This window comes from Mustela putorius, unplaced genomic scaffold (assembly GCF_011764305.1).
Source record: "Mustela putorius furo isolate JIRA1106 unplaced genomic scaffold, ASM1176430v1.1 tig00003898_pilon_pilon_pilon, whole genome shotgun sequence".
Lineage (NCBI taxonomy): Eukaryota > Metazoa > Chordata > Mammalia > Carnivora > Mustelidae > Mustela > Mustela putorius.
This window is the reverse complement of record NW_025422047.1, coordinates 35,178,922-35,202,698: the sequence shown is the minus strand read 5'-3', so window position 1 is coordinate 35,202,698 and position 23,777 is coordinate 35,178,922. Positions and strand designations below refer to the sequence as shown.

The 23,777-nt window shown below is 40.0% G+C and overlaps 1 protein-coding gene across 1 annotated transcript; it reads left to right on the top strand.

Annotated features, from left to right (window-relative positions):
* Positions 1-3,826: 3,826 nt before the first annotated feature.
* TRAPPC6B (trafficking protein particle complex subunit 6B) lies at positions 3,827-21,483 on the top strand. Its single transcript, XM_045067781.1, has 6 exons — positions 3,827-4,215; positions 13,145-13,212; positions 13,932-14,049; positions 16,328-16,411; positions 18,441-18,534; positions 20,238-21,483. Exons 1-6 carry the CDS (start codon positions 4,135-4,137, stop codon positions 20,267-20,269), a joined length of 477 nt encoding a protein of 158 aa, XP_044923716.1. The 5' UTR covers positions 3,827-4,134; the 3' UTR covers positions 20,270-21,483.
* Positions 21,484-23,777: the final 2,294 nt, after the last annotated feature.

Here is a 23,777-nt window from a genome sequence, read left to right as displayed (position 1 = left end):
GAGACGCGAGAGGACTGACAGCAGGGTCCAGCCAATGACAATAAGCGTTGTTTTGCGGCCTCAACCACTCAGCGTCCGGAAGAGGGAAAAGCTGCCGGCCTCTGTGACTCTGGGCCAATGAAAAGTCTTCTGAGCGGCTGACTCCCTCCCCCAATTAGCTGCGGTGGCCGTGCTCCGTGTCTAGCGCAGAGCCTGGGCGCATTTGAGAGGCTCTGGGGTTTTCGGAGACGCCGGCTTACCCGCCTGCTCTTGCAGCGCGGAGCGCGGAGTCTTCCAGCCCTTTTAAACTGGGATATGACGTGCCTTATATCTTTTTAACCACCTAATTACATCAGAGTGGGATGGAGGCGAGTCTTTTCCCCTCCTGCCGGGTAAAAGATCAGATTAAGAAAGGGTGCGGCCATTCTGTCGGTGCGCATGCCCGGGGTGGGGGTGGGGGGCGCAGGCGTCCCTACATTGGGTTAAACCAAAACGAGCAGAGGGAAGCAAAACTGAAGACGAAAAGTCATTAATCGTAATAGCTAACAATTTTTTTTCGGTGCCGTATGAAATGTTTTATATACCTTGTCTCTCAACTCAAAGCTTGAATAAAATGCGGGTTATTACTGGTAAGGAAATTGAATGTGGACATAAGTGAACTCCCTAGGTCAAGGTAGCTGAGAATGACTATTTGATCTGACCGTGTGCAAGGGTGTACTAAATGAAAAAAGCTTAGATGAGACTGAGACTGGCATTATCGTCTACACCTGGCCTCCACCGCTGGTTAGGTTAAGAAGGGGTCTAGAGTAGCGGCTCTATTGTTACTTGAGCGTATCCGACAGAGTGTCCTGTGGTTCTGTTCTTTGTACATGGCCAACAAGAACCATTTTGTTCCAGAAATGCATTTGCAAATTACAGCTCACAAAGCATTTCCCCATAGAAACAGTGTTATGAATAATCTTAGTTATCATCATCTTTTAGTCGGGCATCAACCTTGCACCAATCATTAGTGGGACAACAGTATTTAACTGGTTACCATCTTAATTCATCTCTTTAAAAGTTCCTTTGTGGACCAGCAGTAATCTAGGCTCTGAGGATAAAACCTTGAACAAGATCGCTGTGGTTCCTGTTTGTGGGGTTTGTAGGCTCCTCGGGGAGCAAAAATCATGTACTCATTCATTCATTCGCTAGTATTTGCTGAGTGCTTACTGTGTGCCAGGCATTTTTCTAGGTACTGGGATAGTCAGTGCAATAAAGATCTCTGTCTTCAAGGAGCTTGGGGGAAAAGTATGGAGACACAGGATAAATAAGTAAATTACATGGCATGTTGGAAATGGAGAAGTTCTATGGAAAAAAAATAAAATGGGTAAAAGGGATAAGGGTTGATAAATAATAGTAATTCTGATTAAAAGTATATTTAGTCTCATTGATCCTTACTCTAATGCTGTATAATAGAATAAACATAAAGGATGAGAATGTGGTAATAGTAGATCCCAACCACCAAATGTAATACCCTGGTTTCTCTGCAGATCCTATAAATCTTTCCCTTTCACAACCACCAAATGTAACAGTGTTTCCATGGGAAAATGCTTTTAGAGGCAACCAGTAACAGGATCTTTTCCTGCTTCCATAGGACAAACTACTAGAATCCTGGGCAATTTAACATAACTTTATGGGGGAGAATTAGGTCTGTTGTATTCAACATTTAGTAGATGCTCAATAAATACTTGTTTCCCATCAATTCCAAAATATTCTAAGAACACCATGTTATTGTTTGAGAAATCAACCTTAGTAAGTTGGTCAGTTGGTTACTCTTTGACCTCAGTGGTGCGCTTGGACTCCTTTTCGTTGATGGTAATGATGAAGGGAAAAATGCAGTCAGGACATAAAGGACATGATTTCACATAAGGGAAATTTGGGTGCTGGAAAAATTAAGATTATGTTTGCAAAATAATCTCTGAAATGCACTAATGTTTATTAAATAACAAAAATTCAACAGTAAATTGTAAAGTTATAATTAGCTTTATTAATTGATTCATGAATTGGGCAGCATTCCATCTAGCAAGCAGAGGGGGAGCTCCAAACGGCTACAGAAAGGGAGATATTTTTACAGGTAAGACAAGGTAGTCATAAAGAGAAAGAAGGATTATTTCAGATAAGGTCACCTTCCTTTGGGGACAAGAGGGTCTTATTAGGTGTATTACCTCCTCATCAACCTTTGGGGGTTGAAGAAAGCCTCTGTGACCTTATTGGTATAGACCAGAAAAGTTTGTTACTTACCAGGTACCCCTACGTTTCCAGTGGAGAAAACGGCAATTAGGTTAAGCATTAAGCTCCAGTATGATGATATGACCTAGCATTAATGACTCTATTTGGGGCCTGTGGTTTTCTTTTTAACAGTGTTTTCAAAGGCTAGGGGGAATGTATATGTGATGATCAAAAAAACTGATGCAAACATTAGAAGGGACATGTTTTTCAAAAAAAGAAAAGAAAAAAGCTGTCATAATTCCAATTATGGAACATGATCTTAGTTTTTTTGAAGATTTTATGTATTTGAGAGAGTGACCTCAAGCAGGAGCAGAAGGAGAGGGAGAAGCAGAGTCCCCGCTGAGGGGGGATCACAACCTAAGCCAGAGGCAGACACTTACCTGACAGAGCCACCCAGACAGCTCTGGAAAATGATCTTAAATTCCTGTGAAAGAATATGGAGAGTTGAGATGTTATTGTTAACAACTAGAGAAAATTCAATATGTAAACTTGGGGGAAACATTTAATTAAATATATTAATATCACAAGGAAAAAAATCTTCCTTGTGAATTACTAAGAAAAGAATCAATCATAAGCTACGCAACACCTTTAAATCAGAGTTTGCCAAATTTAGAAGGTGCTTATGTATGTGTTTGCATCTTTGTAGGAGTTAAATCCCACATCTCCCATAGATCCTTTATTTTTAACATTTTGTTAATTTGTCAGGGAGAGTGCACACACAAGCAGGGGGAGCTGCTGGCAGATGGAGAAGCAGCCTCCCTGCTGAGCAAGGAGCCCAATGTGGGACTTGATTCTAGAATCCTGGGATCATGACCTGAGCCACCCAAGCGTTCCTGCTGTAGATTCTTAGGAGCTTCTTCCCACAGTGAGGTCGCTCTTCTGGTCTTTCGCACTTTTTCATGCACCTAATCGTCTGGTTCTGTATTTTGTTTTAAATGTACCTTGCCCTGGGGCGCCTGGGTGGCTCAGTGGGTTAAGCCTCTACCTTAGGCTCAGGTCATGATCCCAGGGTCCTGGGGTCGAGTCCCGCATAGGGCTCTCTGCTCAGCAGGGAGCCTGCTTCTCCTCATCTCTCTGTCTGTCTCTCTGCCTGTTTGTGATCTCTCTCTCTCTGTCAAATAAATAAATAAAATCTTTTAAAAATAAATAAATAAATAAATGTACCTTGCCCTTTGCTTACTTCATCCCCCTTAACTCTTATACCTGACTCCCAGTTTTTGGTGGCCAAAATGACTAAATCTTTTTTGCATACCCAGGTTTAATCCACAATGGATTGGGATAATTTCTTAATATAGCTAAACTTCATAGCCTGAAAAATGACTTACTCCTTCACTCTCTTTACTCTTCCTATTGAGGAACACACGGCAGAAATGAAAGCCTTTGATGAAGCTAATTCTTGGCAGTGCTAACATATAGCTAGTTAACACACATTTCAGCAGGCGCTCCTTTGTCTTATTTTACCCCTTCACACTCCAGCCCTTGCTCCCCGAAGTCATTTGTGAGAGGAACCTTCCCCAGAGAAGTAATGCTTTGACCATAGAGCTGGCGGAAGGCCGGGATAGACGGGACCGGAAGTTGTTTTTCCGCCCCCCGCCCAGGGGCCGGATAGGGTCTCGGCTGGCTCTGTTTGTTTCCGGCTGCTGTCAGATTGTGTTGTTGGGCCTGAGGGCTTGGTGGCCCTGGAGTGGGCTCGTCACGGTACCGGACTCACGCTTGTACCAGGCTTGGGGACGCGGAGCGAGTTTTTCGGTCTCCTAGCAACCAGGAACTGGCTGTGGACTGAAGGAGTCGCGGAGCCGGCGTCCAAATCGCTCAGGCGCTCGCCGGAACCTTTGAGCCCGGCCCAAACCCGAGCCGAAACCCGGCGTTTGGAAGACTAAGCAGGAAATGGCGGACGAGGCGTTGTTTTTGCTTCTCCACAACGAGATGGTGTCTGGCGTGTACAAGTCCGCGGAGCAGGGGGAGGTGGTGAGTGCTGCCAAAAGCCCTTGAGATGCTCACTTCGACAGCGCATATACCAAAAGCCCTTGAGGTCCTTTTGCGGTGACATTCTTTGTTTTCTCTCAGTTCTTTACTTCATCCCTTGTCCTATCGCCCCCGAAGGCCCTCCGAGGTGTAGACAAACTTGTCGACTGCCAGGTATCCTACGCCTAAAATCTGTCAGCTCTCTTCAGTCTTTCATCCTTTTCACTTTCGCATATTGACTTTTTTTTTTTTTTTTTGGGCCCATTCTCATATCTGATTCCTGAAGGTCACAGATGTTTTTACTTTTAGCGTTGTCGCTACCATGACTTATGGCATGGTTAACTGCACACCTGGTTTTGGCACCCTTACTTAATTCTGTCACTCCAGCACTACGGAGCCATCCACTGGACAGAGTTGTGAAACTACCCCCACCTCCTATCATAATCATCAGTATTACTGCACGCACCTCTAAGACAGAAGGGTAATGCCATTTGAAATTAAAGGGAAGTTTGCAGGCGTTACTATAATTAGGAAACAAATTTAATTAAAAAATTAGTTATTTAGTGCCCATTATAAGTCAGAGGTAGTTCTGCATGCTGGCGGTATAGTAATGAGACAATGACTCCATTCTCCAGGAAGTTACTTAGAATTTGTGGGAAACATCATTTATTCAGAAAATATTGATTTATTAAGTGTTTATTATGAGCCTGATATTGTGCTAAATGTGAGATCAACCCCCCCACCTCACAGTCATTGGGAAATAGGTGTCAATGAATGATTAATGTATTAGGTGGTAATTAGGTATAAAGTCATGGAGTTCTAATGAATATTATAAATGGGATATTCCAAAGTCATACTCAAGTCAGAAGCCCTCTCTCTATGATGCTGTTGATCAAGGAGCGTGGACAGTGGGGGGAGGGAAAGCATCTCAGGAAAAGGTAAAGACTTAGGGGTATGTATGAAATGGGGTAGTGCATTTAAATATACTTAAGTATTTCACTGTGACTAGACTGAATGGATGGAGAGTGAGAAATGTTGAGAACTGAAGCTGGAAGGAGCCCTGTATGCTGTATGATTAAAGAATTTGACATTAGCAGTGGGAGTGTTTTTTTGTTTTTGTTTTTGTTTTTATTTTAAGAGCTAGAGCACGAGCTGGGGGGGGGCGGGAGAGAATCTTAAGCAGACTCCACACAGTGCAGAGCCATATGTGGGGGCTCAGTTTCATGACCCTGAGGTCTTGACCTGAACCAAATGAAGAGTTGGACACTTAACTGCCTGAGCCCACCCATGTGCCCCAGTGGAGAATTTTAAAGAGGGGAATGATGTGGTCCATTTGCATTTTAGAAAGATAATCCAGTGTTTAGGTTGGAGAGAGAAGATCCTTGGAGTGGAAAGATTCATTATTTCAGGAGTCGGCAGGAGATGATGAAGATCTGAACTAAGAACGAAAAGGAGAGAATGGTTTGAAAGTTAGGAGGTAGAATCTCTAGGACTTGGTTAGGGATAGGAGTGAGAATTGAAAATTATCCCGATTTTTAGGTTGAGCAGCTGTCTTGGATGGAGAGGAAATAGAAGAAAGAGATAAAGAATGAATTATTTTGGGGCACTGGGTGGCTCAGCTTGTTAAGCGTCTGCCTTCCGCTCAGGCATGATTCTAGGGTTCAGTCCCACATCCGGTTTCCTGCTCAGTGGGGAGTCTATTTCCCTCTGCCCCTCCTCTGCTTTGTGTGTGTGTGTGTGAGAGAGAGAGAGAGAGACCTGCATGTGTGCTTGCTCTCGTGCTCTTTCAAATAAAATCTTTGAAAAAGTTTAAAGAATGAATTATTTGGGGGCGCCTGGGTGGCTCAGTGGGTTAAAGCCTCTGCCTTCAGCTCAGGTCATGATCCCAGGGTTTTGGGATCGAGCCTCGAGTCGAGCTCTCCGCTCTGCGGGGAGCCTGCTTCCCTTCCTCTCTCTGCCTGCCTCTGTGCCTACTTGTGATCTCTGTCAAATAAATAAATAAAATATTTTTTTTTTTAAAGAATGAATTATTTTGAACATGTTGGATTTCTGAGGTGTGTGTAGGAATCTGGGAAAGGTTCTGCTCGTGTGTAAACCACAAGAAGGATAGTGTATTAGTCTATTAGGCTGCTATAACAAAACACCATAGAGTGGGTGACTTATGGACAACAGAAATTTATTTCTCACAATTGTGAAGGCTGAAGAGTCCAAGATTAAGGCACCAGCAGATTCTGGTCTGATGAAGGCCTTTGCCCGGTTCATAGATGGATGTCTTTTGCCTGTGTGTTCACATGGTGGAAAGGAGCTAACTAGCTCTCTGGGGTCTTTCTTATAGTGGCATTTATCCTGTTCTTAACAGCTTTATCCTCATGACAGAATCACCTTCCAAGGCCCTTATTTAATAATACTATCACATTGGGGGTTAGGATTTTAAAATAAGAATTTTGAGGGAGACATGTTCAGTCTATGACAGAAAAGCATGATGCATTCAGAGATATTAAAAAGATACCAGGGAGAGTATTGGAGGGGCACCTGGGTGGCTCAGTGGATTAAAGCCTCTGCCTTCGGCTCAGGTCACGATCCCAGCGTCCGGATCGAGCCCCGCACTCTCTGCTCTGCAGGGAGCCTGCTTCCTCCTCTCTCTCTGCCTGCCTCTCTGCCTGATTGTGACCTCTGTCTGTCAAATAAATAAAATCTTTAAAAAAAAAAAAATCTAAAAAGATACCCGGGAGAGTATTGGAAATGAAGGACTGAATGGTTCTTATTCAGACCCACCTGTAATAAAGAGCTTTTTCCAAGTTACACGCTTTTGACTTCATTATCATCAAGAACCAACAGTTATTAATGTTTAGCATCTATGCTAAGTGATGAGTAGCAGACATTTATTGTTTAAGCAAAGTTAGCCTTCCCTTTACCATTTTCCCAAAGAATAATGAGTAACACACCTCTTTCACTCTTTTATTATTAAACCCCTGCCCCCCCCACCATCATGTGTGCAATGAGTTCTCTTTACACCCCTCTCTCTACTTTCCCTCTTACAACTTTCACCCTGGAATAACTTTTTTTCAATCCCTGTTTTTTCCGGTGGATTAACGAAAACAAACTAAAACAGCTGTTGTAATCATGACTGATAATATTAAGAGATGTGCTAGTTGGGCGCCTGGGTGGCTCAGTGGGTTAAGCCGCTGCCTTTGGCTCAGGTCATGATCTCAGGGTCCTGGGATTGAGTCCCGCATCGGGCTCTCTGCTCAGCAGGGAGCCTGCTTCCCTCTCTCTCTCTCTGCCTGCCTTTCCATCTACTTGTGATTTCTCTCTGTCAAATAAATAAATAAAATCTTTAAAAAAAAAAAAAAGAGATGTGCTAGTCATATAAGGGAAAGGAAATCTGTAAGTTTTGAATTATTTAATCTAAAAATAACTTTTGGATCGGGGTGCTGGATGGCTCAGTTGGTTAAGCATCTGCCTTTGCCTTCGATCTTGATCTCAGGGTCCTAGGATGGAGCCTCACATTGGGCTCCCTGTTGGGTGAGGAGCCTGCTTGTCCCTCTGCTGGTCCTCCTGTTTGTATTCTCCCTCTCTCTCCTGCTCTCTGTCAAAATAATAGATAAAATCTTTTTTTTTTAAGATTTTATTTATTTATTTGACAGAGATCACAAGTAGGCAGAGACGCAGGCAGAGAGAGAGAGAGAGAGAGGAGGAAGCAGGCTCCCTGCTGAGAAGAGAGCCCGATGTGGGACTCTATCCCAGGACCCTGGAATCATGACCTGAGCCGAGGGCAGAGGCTTTAACCCACTGAGCCACCCAGGTGCCCCAATAGATAAAATCTTTGAAAAAAATAAAATAAATAAAAATAACTTTAGGAGTGCCTGGCTGGCTCAGTTGGTAGAGCGTGCAACACTTTTTTTTTTAAAGATGTTTATTTCTTAGAGCAGTGGGGGAAAGTGGGGGAGGGGTGGGAGAGGGAGAGAGAAACTCAAACGGATTCCATGCTGAGTGTTATCCCATAACCCTGAGCTGAAACTAAGAGGTAGACACTTAACCTTCTGTGCCACCCAGGTGCCCCAACTGAGTGCGCAACTCTTGATCTTTGGGTTGTAAGTTTGAGCTCCACACTGGGTGTAGAGATTACTTAAAAATTAATCTTTAGAACTTAATAAAAAATATTTTTCTTATTGTACTTTGTTTACACTGGGGAATTGAAAGTGCATATAAGCAAAAAGAATTTTTTTTAAAAGATTTTTTATTTATTTACTTGACAGAGATCACAAGCAGAGAGAGAGAAGGAATCAGGCTCCCCGCTGAGCAGGGAGCCTAATGCGGGACTCGATCCTAGGACCCTGGGATCATGACTGAGCCTAAGGCAGAGGCCCTAACCCACTGAGCCACCCAGGCACCCCAAGCAAAAAGAATTTTAAAAAATTAAAGTGGCGGTGTTGATTAGAATTCATTTGGGAATTTAGGTGTTCGAGGTTTTGTTGTATTAGTGTCTCTACTTTAAGTGTACTTCAGATTTTTCATAATAAATAAATGTATAAGAAAGTCACATAACCCTAACATAAAACAGTGGTTTTTATATATCTTCAAAGAGATGAAGTCATAAGTTTTGAGGTGAAATAAAGAAAAGAACCAGTGTTCTCACCCTCCAAATCAATGATTTTCAAACTATGCTTAAGGAGGAATTAAATCTTTAAAAACTGAATAATTGGGCATTTACCGATTTAAGGAGAATAGATTTTTTAAAAGGTTAATAGATAAAATATTTTCAAGTTTAATTTTTTAAAAAAACTTGGTACCCACTTGTGAGTATTCACAGATACCAAAGTGAGTGAACAAGTAGCAACATCAGAAGATATTTACAAGGGCATCATTTAAAAGCTCATGTAATCAGTAGTTAGGATTTGAGAATGTCTACATAAAGTCCTATTCCCTGCTAATCAACATACTCCTGGATGATTCCACAAAGGCTGATGAGTTACTTATTCCACCTGAGCATTTTTTTTCCCACCTGAGCATATTTTGAAGTGAACTAGAGAATAACAGAAAAACAAATGATTATAAGTATAGTAGTAGATTTATGTGCAGAGTGTTATGACAGCATAGGGCCTACAAGAGCGCCAAGGAAGGCTTTTAGGAGATATGACACTTGAGCTGAATTTAAAGCAGATATGGTCTGTTGGGTGGCTAAGTTTGTTGGGTGTCCTACTTTGGGTTTTGGCTCTGGTTATGATCTCAGGGTCCCGAGATCAACCCCCATGTCAGGCTCCATGCTTAGTGGAGAGTCCGCTTGAGATTCTCTCTGTTCCTTTTCCTCTCCCACTGCACGCATATGCTTGCTCTCTTAAATAAATAAATCTTTAAAAATAAATAAAGTGGCGCCTGGGTGGCTCAGTCAGTTATGTGTCTGCCTTTGGCCCAGGTCATGATTGCAGGGTCCTGGAATTGAGCCCTGCATCAGGCTTCCTGCTTAGTGGGGAATCAGCTTCTCCCTCTGCCTCTCACCTGCTCATGCTCTTTCTCCTTCTCTCTCTCAATAAATACAATCTTTAAAAAAAAAAAATAAAGGCTATATACGGTGTATGGAACAGCATGTGGTGTTCCATACACCATATGTGAGGTGGCAGAAGAAAGCATGGAACTATGGAGTTGCAGAAATTTCAGACTGGTAGAAGGAGAAATGTTTGTGGATATGTGGCTGTTAGTGAATCTGGTTAACTAGCCAGGATCATTTAAGGAAAAGCACATACTGCCATGGTAAGGAGTTTGAACTTTATTTTGAAGAAAGAGAGAGGGTGCTGAAAGGTTCAGTAGAGAAATAACATGATTTAGTTTTTAGGAAGTCTTTGCCAGAATTACAGAAGAAATAAATAAAAGGAAGAAAAAACTAGAGACAAGAAGATCATTTGGAAGGCTCTAACTGGAAACCAGGAGAGAATTGAGAAGGGCTAACTTAAGTAGTAAGGATGGAAAAAGAAGGTAGATTTGAGAGCGTATAGATGATAGGCTCTACAGAACTGCAGTGCATGTGGAAGTTTGGGAGTAAAGAGGTGAAGAAAATGGAAGTTTCCTGGTTGCAGTAACTAGGTGGATGGTGGTGCCATTAATGAATTTAGGGAATTTTAGAGGCAGCACAGGCTGAGGAAATTAAGATGATATCTTTTTTTTTTTTTAATTTTTACTTATTTATTTTCTTGAGAGAGAGAGTGTGTGTGTGTGAGCACACACAAGTGTACTCATAGGAGCCAGGGTTGGGATGGGTAGAAGGAGAGACTCTCAAGTCAGCTTTATCTGAGCATCCAGCCAGACACAGGGATCGATCCCATGACCCTGAGACCACAACCTGAACCAAAACCAAGAGTTGGTTACTTAATTGACTGAGCCACCCAGGCACCCCTCATTTAATTTTTTTAAGGGTTTTATATAATCTCTATACCCAATGTGGGGTTTGGACTTCAAACCCTGGGATTGAGTTGCATGCTTTACTGACTGAACCAGTCAGGTGCCCCAAATACCATTTTGAATATGCCTAATTTGAGGGGGCTGTGGGACTTCTCTATAGCTATGTCCAATAAGGTCTGTACTATAAATGTACAGATTTAGTAGTCACAACCTCATTAGTAGAATACATGGTTCCTTAGAAGAAAGTTAACCAAATAATGAGGCTTATGATATACTTAGTGGAGCCTAATAAGCTTCAGAATACATAAATACCCCTGCCATTTTGGAGCTATATTCTAGCAGAGGGTGGGGATGTGAAATTAGTAAAATGTATATAGTATGTTAAATGGTGAAAGATGTTCTTTGGAGACTAATTAAGCAGGGAAATGGGATAGGGCATCAGAATCACTTTTAGGGGGCTGCTTTTTTTTAAAAAAATTTTTTTTTATTTTTAAGTAATCTATACACCCAATGTGGGTCTTGAATTTACAACCCAGAGATCAAGAGTTGCATGCTCTACCCACTGAGCCAGCCAGGCACCCTACTTTAGAGGTCTTCTTAAAACACAGACTACTAACTCCACACCTACAGTTTCTGATTCAGTAAATTGAGTTTCAGAATTCGCACTTTTTACAAGTTCGTACATGATGCTAATGTTACTGGTCTTGGGGCACACTTTGAGAATCACTGGAATAGAGAATTTCTAGGGAATAATGTTGCAGGGGGAATAATGTTGCAGTTTTAAAGAAGGTAGTTAAAATGAGCCTCACTGATGTGGGTGGGTGGGGGACGGGTGAAATACATAAAGATAATTAAGAATATGCTAATAGTATGGAGGTGCCTCAGAAAGTTGAAAATAGAGCTATCATACAACCTACCCCCAAAATACAAATGTAGTGATCCAAAGGGGCATGTGCACTCCAGTGTTTATAGCAGCAATGTCCACAATAGCCAAACTACGGAAAGAATAGTAGATGTCCATTAACAAATGAATGGATAAAGAAGAAGTGGTATTACACAATGGAATATTATGCAGTCATTAAAAAAATGAGATCTTGCCATTTGTAATGATGTGGATGGAACTAGAGGGTTTTATGCTAAGCAGAGTAAGTCAGTCAGAGAAAGACAATTATCATATGATCTCACTGAGGAATTTGAGAAGCAATATAGAGGATCATAGGGGAAGGGAGGGAAAAATGAAACAAGATGAAACCAGAGAGGGAGATAAACCATACTGAAACAAACTGAGGGTTGCTGGAATGGAGGGGAGTGGGAGGGATGGGGTGGCTGGGTGTTGGACACTGGGAAGGGTATGTGCTATGGTGAGTGCTGTGAATTGTCTAAGACTGATGAATCACAGACCTGTAACCCTGAAACAAATAATACATTGTATGTTAAAAAATATATATACTTACTGTGATAAGCACCGAATAATCTATAGAATTGCTGGGTGATTATATTGTACACCTGAAAAAAGAAAGAAAAAAAAATGGGCCTCACTGAGATGGTGACATGTGAATGAATACTTGGAACAAGGGTGTTGGTCATTTGGATATCTGAATGAAGAGCTGCCTGTGCAGGAGACCTGAGATTGGAGCATGCCTGGCATGTTTAAGAACAGCAAGACTAGTATTGCTAGAGCTCATGTGAGTGAAGAAGAGTTTAAGGTTGAAGCCATGCGACATAGAGAAATCTGGATTATAGGTGGCTTTGTAGATGATCCAGAGGATTTTGAGAGTTCAGCATATGGGTAGTAGTTAAAAGTCTGAAGCCTAGATGAGATTGTCAGAGAAAGAGCAAGCCAACTCAACTGCATGATTCCTGGCATAGGATGGTGGGGTCATTAGTTAAGACACTGAGAACAGGAAAGTTTGGATGACTCTAAGAGACATTTAAAGCAAGGAACAGTAGAATTTAATGACTTCCCAAAGGGAATGACTGATGGAAAGGTGGTACTTTGACTTCATTTTTACAACTGAGGGGAGAATAGTTGAAAATGGGCCAGGGCTGGGGGGGGGAAGGTTAGCAGGAGTAATTAGGAAAAGGGGTTAGCATTTCTGAAAAGTAGTAAGTAACAGTTCCCTGTTTACCTTGTTGCCTTATGAAATGACTAGTACTAAGAAAACTCAAATATAACTTATAATTTACTTTTTCATAGAATAATTTAGTGAGGGTGCTTGCATGGTTCAGTCAGTTAAGCATCTGCCTTTAGCTCAGGTCATGATCTCAGGTCCCGGAATTTAGCCCTGCAGCAGTCTTCCGGCTCAGGGGTAGAGTCCGCTCCTCCTTCTCCCTCACTCTCTCCCTCTACCCCTCCTCCTGCTCATGCTTTGTCTCTTCTCACTCTCTCTCAAATAAATAAAATCTTAAAAAAAAAAGAAAATTTTTTAGTGAAAAAAAGTGTAACCACTTACATTAAGTCAACATCTTATAACAATTTTTAATATTGACATTCTGGCATTCTAAAAATATTCCAAACTATTATTTTTTAAAATAGGAAAATGGACGCTGTATTACTAAGCTGGAAAACATGGGGTTTCGAGTGGGACAAGGATTGATAGAAAGGTGAGCAGAATGGATTTGAAAATTTTCTTCCAGGTAGGTTATAAACAAAGGTGATCCATTTCAAAAGATTGTATAAAATTTGAAATACTTTAATTCCTAAATTTTATTTATTCTCTTTTCTTTAATTCATGGATTAAAATTTCTTTTTAGGTCTGATGCTATTTTAATTCTGTTGTCCAACTTTCATGTTTTAATATTTGAAGAAAATGTATATGTATACTTTAGACTTTTTTCCTAAAGAATTTGGTGTACTGAAACAACTATCTAAAATCTTGTTGCATTTTCTACTTAAGGTCTAGTAGGTTCTTTAACCTGAATGGATTTCTGTTTAAATGCAAGGGATGGAAATGCTTTAGAGTCTGTGTTTATGTGTTTAGTAATCTTGTAATTTATAGATCAATTCATAAGGCATTCCTTTCTCATCTGAATAGCTGAATCTGGTTATATTTTATATAACAATACCATGATTATGCTTAGCCTTTTCTTAATGTGCTAGAACGAATTGTACATAAAATTGCTGCTTACTGTTAAGACTAATTTTAGCACCATAATTACATAACAGTGTGAATTGAGACGGGGTCTTCTTTTCTTGGTGCTTATCACTTTACAACTGTCAATAAATGTTCACTCTGTTCTGGCATTTCAAAATTAGTGAATAATATAACCCTCCTGCTTTCTTTGGAGGAAAAATACTAATTACTTTCAGTTGGTTTTTTTAGGTTTACAAAAGATACTGCGAGGTTCAAGGATGAGTTAGATATCATGAAGTTCATTTGTAAAGATTTTTGGACTACAGTATTCAAGAAACAAATCGACAATCTAAGGACAAATCATCAGGTATTTAGACAGATTAAGGCCTATTTTTTAAGCCTTTAACTTAATATAAATGTTCTATTTTAGTCATTTATTTAATATATAAAACAATAATTTCTAGTCAACTTTGAAATGTTTCCTTTATATGTTATTAATATATCATTACTTTTTTCTGTAATAGGATATAGTGAATAAGAACAAAGAGACAAATATCGGTAATGATAGCTGGTTTTTTTCCCTAATTAAATAAACTTAAGTTTTAAAAAGTAGCAAATGTCAGAATAATAAAGGTTTTAGGATTTGGTTCCTTAGTTATTATTACTTGGTGGTAATTTTCTGCAGAACCGCAGATATGTCACATTTGTTTTTAGAGTAATCGCTAAAGTTTAATTTATAGAGCATATTTAACTTTTTTTTTTTTTTAAGATTTTATTTATTTACTTGACAGAGGGAGAGATCACAAGTAGGCAGGGGGGCAGGGAGAGAGAGAGGGGTAAACAGGCTCCCTGCTGAGCAGAGAGCCCCATGCGGGCCTAGATCCCAGGGCCCAAGACAGAGGCTTAACCCACGGAGCCACCCAGGCACCCTGCACGTATTTAACTCTTAAGTAACTCTTGCATTATTTAGTTGATGTCATTAATCTCTTAAAATAATTTGTTAATATAAGATTTAATAGATTACATGGAAAATTATGCATCTAAGTAGATTTACTTTATTTTATGAAACTCAAGGAAATATTTAGAGGATTTGGCATTTTGATTAAGGATTAGAAAATGAAAATAATTTATCTTATAGCTATCACTAGCTTTAATTTTTTTCATATAACAATATCGTTGTAAATATTGAAATGCTAATGGGAAGAAGTGACTGATTATTGGCTTTCTAGATACGAGCTAATATATAACTGCTAATTCTACCCGGACATGTATTTCTGATTCCTTTGCACTAGACTGTGGGTTCTTTAAGGATAGGAACTATTTTATGCATCTTTTTATCTTTAATATCTTCTTTTTTTAAGTTTTTTAAAAATTTTTTGTAACTTACAATAACAATTTTTTTTTTACTTTTTTAAAAAGATTTTATTTATTTCACAGAGAGAGACACACAGCAAGAGAGGGAACACAAGCAGGGGAGTAGGAGGGGGAGAGCAGGCTTCCCTCTGAGCAGGGAGCCCAATGTGGGGCTCGATCCCAGGACTCTAGGATCATGACCTGAGCTGAAGGCAGTTGCTTAACCAACTGAGTCACCCAGTCACCCCTGTATCTTGAGTATCTTAAAGCATTCAAGAAATATTGTTGTTAGAAAGTTCTGAACAACTCTTCAGCTTGAGCACTGCAAAATTCCTTCATTTAAGGAAATTTGACCAGTGGAAAGGAGAGTTTTAATACCTTAAAAAAACTCTTGAATTGTTTTGAAGGGAAGAAATAATTTTTTTTAACATTAAAAAAAATTTTTTTTTTAAAAACATATAATAGATTTTTATCCCCAGGGGTACAGGTCTGTGAATCGCCAGGTTTACACACTTCACAGTACTCACCAAAGCACATACCCTCCCTATTCTCCATAACCCCACCCCCCTTCTCCCAACCCCCCTCCCCCCAGCAACCCTCAGTTTGTTTTGTGAGATTAAGAGTCACTTATGGTTTGTCTCCTTCCCAATCCCATCTTGTTTCATTTATTCTTCTCCTATCCCCTTAACCCCCCATGTTGCATCTCCACTTCCTCATATCAGGTAGATCATATGATAGTTGTCTTTCTCCAATTGACTTATTTCGCTAAGCATGATACCCTCTAATTCCATCCACGTCATCACAAATGGCAAGATTTCATTTCTTTTGATGGCTGCATAGTATTCCATTGTGTATATATACCACATCTTTATCCATTCATCTGTTGATGGACATCTAGGGTCTTTCCACAGTTGGCTATTGTGAACATTGCTGCTATAAACATTCGGGTGCATGTGCCCCTTCGGATCACTACGTTTGTATCTTTAGGGTAAATACCCAGTAGTGCAATTGCTGGGTCATAGGGTAGTTCTATTTTCAACATTTTGAGGAACCTCCATGCTGTTTTCCAGAATGGTTGCACCAGCTTGCATTCCCACCAACAGTGTAGGAAGGTTCCCCCTTCTCCGTAACCTCGCCAGCATCTGTCATTTCCTAACTTGTTAATTTTAGCCATTCTGACTGGTGTGAGGTGATATCTCATTGTGCTTTAGATTTGTATTTGAAGGGAATAAATAATTTTTAAGGACTACAGGCTACACTGACTTTTGATGTTTTTTCTATTTTTGAAACAGGGCATCTATGTACTTCAGGACAACAAATTTCGTCTGCTTACTCAGATGTCTGCAGGAAAGCAGTATTTAGAACATGCATCTAAGGTATTTAACAGAGTGGAAGATTGGGGTTTTCTTTTTTTTCTTTTTTTTAAAGATTTTATTTATTTATTTGACAGATAGAAAGATCACAAGTAGGCAGAGAGGCAGGCAGAGAAAGAGGGGGAAGCAGGCTCCCTGCCGAGCAGAGAGCCCAATGCGGGGCTCGATCCTAGGACCCTGAGATCATGACCTGAGCCGAAGGCAGCGGCTTAACCCACTGAGCCACCCAGGTGCCCCAAGATTGGGGTTTTCATAGGGAAAGTACATGCCAACCACAACAGACTTATGAGTTTAAAATAGGTTTTAAAGTTTTTCTTTTTTGTTTAAGCACTTCTCTTTCTTTCTTGTTTTTAAAGATTTTATTTATGGGATGCCTGCATGGCTCAGTTGGTTAAATGTCTGCCTTTGGCTCCAGTCATGATCTTAGTGTCCTGGGATGGAGTCCTGAATTGGGCTCCTTGCTTAGCAGGGAACCTGCTTCTCTCTCTCTGCCTGCCATTCCCCCTGCTTGTGTTCTCTCTCTCTCTCTCTTTCTCTCTCTGACAAATAAATAAATAAAATCTAAATAAATGAATAAAGATTTTATTTATTTGAGAGAGAGAGAGCATGCACAAGTGGGGGAGGAGCAGGGGAAGAGGGAGAAGCAGACTCTCCACTGCATAGCACAGAGCCCTATGCAGTATCATTACCTGAGTGGAAGGCAGATGCATAAACAACTGAGCCATCCAGGTGCTCCTGTTTAAATTCTTTTCTATGAAATAGGAGACAGGTGTTCATCATATTAAAATAGTCTATATTAACTTCTAGCTGAATAGGTTTATGATGACTAATGAAACACTGTAACCAAATGGCATTGAAATGTAAGTTAATGTTAGATTCTTGAATATAGCATAGATATATCAGAAAAGATAGTCTAGCTTATAAAACTGGCGTTAGTTGTGTGAAATTGCTCACCTCAGTTTATATTTACAATCTCCTTTAGTTAATTAAAGTTTTTTAATATTGTTAACATTTGTTTCAAAGAATACATGTTTTGTGTTCAGTGTATCTGTGTTTTTGGGTTTGTATTATGTAAGACAACTTAAGTGGTGATTCTTAACTTTATGGGTTTTTTGTTTGTTTTTTTTTTAATTTGACAGAGAGAGCCATCACAAGTAGGCAGAGAGGCAGGCAGAGGGAGAGGGGGAGACAGGTTCCATGTTGAACAGAGAGCCTGATGTGGGGCTTAATCCCAGGACCCTGAGATCATGACCTGAGCTGAAGGCAGAGGCTTACCCCACTGAGCCACCCAGGTGCCCCTATGTATTATTTTTTTAGTAGTGTTTTATTTTTTAAAAAAGATTTTATTTTTTTTTTTTTTCTTTTTTCTAAAGATTTTATTTATTAATTTGACAGAGAGAAATCACAAGTAGATGGAGAGGCAGCCAGAGAGAGAGAGAGAGAGGGAAGCAGGCTCCCTGCTGAGCAGAGAGCCCGATGCGGGACTCGATCCCAGGACCCTGAGATCACGACCCGAGCCGAAGGCAGCGGCTTAACCCACTGAGCCACCCAGGCGCCCCAAAAAAGATTTTATTTTTTTATTTATTTGACAGAGACAGCGAGAGAGGGAACACAAGCAGGGAAAGTGGGAGAGGGAGAAGCAGGTTCCCTGCTAAGCAGGGATCCCAATGTGGGGCTCAATTCCAGGACCCTGGAATCATGTCCCTAAGCTGAAGGCAGACACTTAACGATTGAGCCACCCAGGTGCCCCTATTTATGTATTTTTATTTTTATTTGAGAGAGAGCAAGAGGGAAAGCACAAGCTGGGTGAAGGGCAGAGGGAGAAGCAGACGCCCTGCTGAGCAGGGAGCCCGATGTGGGGCTCAACCCTGGGATCATGACCTGAGCCAAAGGCAGATACTTAACTGATTGAACCACCCAAGTGCCCCAGCAATGACTTATTAATAGCAAGGCTTAACTAAATCTCATATTTATCAATAACATTGCTATCTTTGTAAATTCTTAATATTCTTTACATTTTTGTTCCTTTCAGTATTTAGCATTTACCTGTGGCTTAATAAGAGGTGGCTTATCGAACTTGGGGATAAAAAGTATTGTCACGGCTGAAGTGTCTTCAATGCCAGCCTGTAAGTTGAATTCACATTCCTTAAAAATGTTTTTAGTGATTATTTTTTCAAGTCTGGTCTTTTTCTGCTTGTTTTGTTAACTTAGAGAAAATTTAAAATGCTAAAGCCATTTCGTTTTACTTTTATCAATGTTAACATTTAATGTAATATGTAGAATATTTTATTCATATTCAATGATTTTTAAATTCATAATGGACAGTGATTTAAGAAGGTGTGCTAAAGTAATCTAAATGTATAAGACAGTTTAAGTGGTGATTCTTTTATATATTTGTGTATTTATTTTTATTTATGTGAGAGAGAGCAAGAGTGAGTGATAGAGCATAAGTGGTTGGCCAGGGGGAGGGAAGAAGCAGAGGGAGAGGGAGAAGCAGAGTCCCTGCCGAGGACCCTGGGATCATGACCTGAGCCAAGGCAGATGCTTAACCAACTGAGCCTCCCAAGTGTCCCTATGTATTTATTCTTAAAGATTTATCTATTCTGGGGGTGGGGAAGGGCAGAGGGAGAGAGAGTCCCAAGTGGACTTTGTGTACAGTGCGGAGCCTGACATAGGGCCTAATCCCAAGACCCCGAGATTATGACCTGAACTGAAACCAAGAGTCAGATGCTCTACCAGCTGAGCCACCCAGGTGCCCTGTGGTTCTTAACTTTTTAAGGAAATTTTCTGCATTATTCTTTTAATAAATTTCCCTGTAGCATTAAAAGTCTTTTTTTTTTAAAGGATTTTATTTACTTATTTGACAGAGATCACAAGTAGGCAGAGAGGCAGGCAGAGAGAGAGAGAAAGGGAAGCAGGCTCCCTGCTGAGCAAGAGAGCCCGATGTGGGGGCCGATCCCAGAACCCTAAGATCATGACCTGAGCCGAGAGCAGAGGCTTTAGCCCACTGAGCCACCCAGGCGCCCCTAAAAATGTCTTTTTAAAAACGGTTTTCTAGGGGCACCTGGGTGGCTCAGTGGGTTAAAGCCTCTGCCTTCGGCTCAGGTCATGATCCCAGGGTCCTGGGATCTAGCCCTGCATGTGGCTCTCTGCTCCACAGGGATTCTGCTTCCTCCTCTCTCTCTCTGCTTACTTGTGATCTCTCTCTGTCAAATAAATAAATAAAATCTTTAAAAAAAAAAAAACAGTTTTCTAGAATAAAGCTAGATAAAGCCAACTAGTCTTTTATTGCTAAACTCCTTTCCAAAGATCTTTTTTAGCAAAACTACCAACCAAGAATAAAATTGACTTGAGCATCATTCTATTTCCTTTCTTTTTTTTTTAATTTTATTTATTTATTTGACAGAGAGAGATCACAAGTAGGCAGAGAGGCAAGCAGAGATAGAGGAGGAAGCAGGCTCCCTGCTGAGCAGAGAGCCCGATGCAGGACTCAATCCCAGGACCCTGAGATCATGACCTGAGCTGAAGGCAGCGACCCAATCCACTGAGCCACCCAGGCGCCCCTACTCTATTTCCTTTCTATTCACAATGATAATAGGCAGTGAAATACCTAAAAGGTAGAAATCCCAAAGAGAAGCAAAGATACCTATTCACAAAACAAATAATCATCTCATAAAAATGAAATTGACTTGAGTATTATGAAAAGTTATTTGACATAGCAGGTTTCTTCATTGAAACTACTTTCTGATGTCACAGAAAATTGATGTTTAGGCTTGTTTTCTTTGTACCTAAAATCAGGAATGATTTTTCTTTTTTTTTTTTCCCTTAGGTAAATTTCAGGTAATGATACAGAAGCTATAAAACATACTGAAATGCAAGGCAAGGCTTCAACAGTGTAAAGAGATAAATTATTCCTGTATAAAATACTTCAAGTAGCAATGATTTAATTACATTATTGGGCATTTGATTTTATATAAGATATTTGCTAACTTATGTAATGAAAGATGCACTCTTAAGCAGGAGTAATGTTGTATTTTATTAATTTAACACAGACCTTGTTAAAGCAGCTAAGGAGACATTCTACTGTAACACAAGATTTTACTGAAACTATTCAGAATGAAAAAACCTGATTTCAAATAACTAAATCCCAATGTGTAGGACCCTTATTTTAAAACATTCTTATTTGTTTATAGTGGTGTGTATTTAACAACAGATAGAGAAGCAAAACTCAGGGTTTGATAAATTAGCATTAAGAAAAGTATGCATCAATCAGAATCATTTCTGTAAGAGTGAACAAATTTTGGTTTTGCTTTATGAATTTGTTTTAGTTATTTAAGAAAAGCAAACAGACACTAAACAATTTTTATTTTATTATAATTTATTTCTATTAAGAATTTTTATGCCTATGAGGATTTTATTATATACATCGTGTATTATGTGTTTGTGTGATATATATATATCCTATGTAATCACCTATATTGCTTAAAAAGTTCATTTTACTTTAACAGAATTTTGTCCTTAATTTTACTTTAATAGAATTCGGTCCTTGAGAGCTCCATTAATATAATAAAAGTGAAATATAGATTAGTTTAAGTGTGAAGTCAGTGACTCCAGGGCCAAAGAATATTACATATTTAAGGAAGGAATTTTATACTTACTGCTGTTACAGTCTTGACTTTCAGCTTCTCTCCCCATGTGTGGAAGGGCTGGTGAAGGTTCTAAATCCTTATCTTTATTCCCTAATTACTATTTTGCAAGAGCAGAGAGGTGGATAATTGGATTAGGCACACCAACTTGAGCAGAGGGGTGGTGGATAACTGGATTATGCACACCAACTTTCACTGGACACTATCTTCTCAGTGGGTTGGGGTCAGTGCTCACCTTGTACATCTGTCATCTCTTCCATTTGATAATCAAGAGGACAGGCATAAAGATGAAAACCATCAGATTAAGGATAGTGGGGTGCAGAGATAGAAAGTACCTTAACTGTGCTTCTGAATTCCCAATCCTGGAACTGCTTTTCCTTTGAACTTTTTGTTACATGAAATAATAAATTCCTTAACTTGTTCAATCTACTTTTGGTTCTGTATTTTGTTACTTTCTGTACACCTTAAGCTTAAAATATGTTATATGTCAAGTATATCTCAAGCTGGGAAAAATTAGTATGCAGACTTGTATGTATAAGGATTTTCCCTAGTTACGTGTTCTCTGATGGCATTTGATTAAATTATGGTACTGACATAAAAGAAAACACTGCGCAGCTGGTGAAAAGGAGGAAATCTACGTGGATTTATTTAGGAGCATGGAATGCTGTTAATTGATGTTAAGAGAAAAAAGTTTATTATAGGATACTACAGATATAATGTATAAATATACATGATTGTGAATATCAGCCTGCAAAGTTAAAAGTAAATTTTAAGTAGATGGAGATTTTTTACTTTTAGCTTTATATTATTTAGGTTTTAAAGTAATCATTTGCCACAATAAGGATATTTATATTTGAGGTAAGAAATCAAGATAAATCAGTGATTTTTAAGCTGTGTTTTTTTGAGTCCTAAGTTTCACAGGGTGACCTCGGCTGAGAGTTGGTAGGGAGCAGGATACAGGTGTGAAGCTAGCGGAAGTTGGGAGGCCACCTAGTAGAGGCCTTGAATTAGGGAGAAAGGCATTATAGAGACTGTCATCAGCAGAGAGCATTTATTATACCTCAGGATGCCCAGTGCCACAGAGAAGAGATTGTTTACTACATAAAAGACAAGCCAGTGATACACATCATCAAGTACTTAAGCCAGTATGCTTGAGGAACCGGGTACACCATTGTTTTCTCTTTCAAAAGGGGGACTCTGCGTCATCAGCTATAGACTGCCTAGAAGGAATGCTTCTCCACTCTCGCACAAAGTTGTATCAATCCCATCCAAACTTCCCTTTTTGAATAATAACCCTTTCTTTGAAGCAGGAGTTCTTTGGAGGAATATTGGAGAAAACTGGGAGGAATATTGGAGAAAACTCTCAGGACCCCATACCTTGGATGAGACAGGATAGTGGTGAAAACTCATTTCCTGAGTTTCTGTTGTATAAGGTTCTGTTTCTTTTTTTTTTAATGTTTTGGGTGCATGGACGCCTATTCAGTAGTGTATTGATGTTTATGAACCCCTCACAATGTTTTTATACACAAGTAAAATACATTAACACTACAAAGGAAACAGTTGTACTGATGTTATGAAAATATTTTTAAAATGTAATAATACTTTATAGTAAGGCAATATATTTAAAATATAGGTGAGAGGCCAAAAAATAAATAAATAAAAATAAAATACTGGCAAGGGGCGCCTGGCTGGCTCAGGTGAAGAACATGTTCTTGATTTCTGGATCATGAGTTTGACCTGCTCCGTTTCCAATAATTGCATTATTTCATCTTAATTATAGTTCTCAAGGCCGCTTAATGAACAGCATACTTGTGTTTTTTTTTTTTATTAAAGAGATATATTTTTCAAAAGTAGAAAACTATACTGTCTACGGCCATACCACCCTGAACGCACCCGATCTCGTCTGATCTCAGAAGCTAAGCAGGGTCGGGGCCTGGTTAGTACTTGGATGGGAGAAAACTATATTGTATGGTTGTGATGGGGTGGCTCAGTGGGTTAGGTGTCTGACTTGACTTTAGCTCGTGTCATGATCTTGGGGTTGTGAGATCGAGCCCTGGGTCAGGCTCCACACTGGGCATGGAACCTGCTTAAGATTCCCTTCCTCTGCCCCACCCTCCTCCCTCTCTGAAAAAACTAGGGGCGCATGGATGGTTCAGTGGGTTAAGTCTCTGCCTTCCACTCAGGTCATATCAGGGTCCACATCGGGCTCTCTGCTCAGTAGGGAGCCTGCTTCCCTCTCTCTCTCTGCCTCTCTGCCTACTTGTGATCTCTGTCAAATAAATAAATAAAATCTTAAACATACATAAACTGTTTAGTCAGTGGCTTCTACTAACCATAACACAGTTTGATCTCTCAGGTCTAGTGATCAAACCTCATCAGAAGACTTAGGACTGGAGATGTCACCAGAATCTGTCCATTTGGCAGGGGGTACCTGGGTGGCTCAGTTAAGCATCTGCTTTCTGCTCAGATCATGATCCAAGTCCTGCATCTGGCTCCTTGCTCAGTGAGGAACCCATTTCTCCCTCTGCCTACTGCTTCCCCTGCTTGTGCTTGTTCCCCCCATCCACCCCATGTCAAAAAAACGTAACTTAAAAAAAAAGATTTTGAGAGTGTGCACATGCACATGAGCAGTGGGGAGGGGCAGTGGGAGAGGGAAGCAGACTCCCCACTGAGCAGGGAGCTGGATGCTGGAGTTGATCCCAGAACTGTAATCTCTGTTAAAT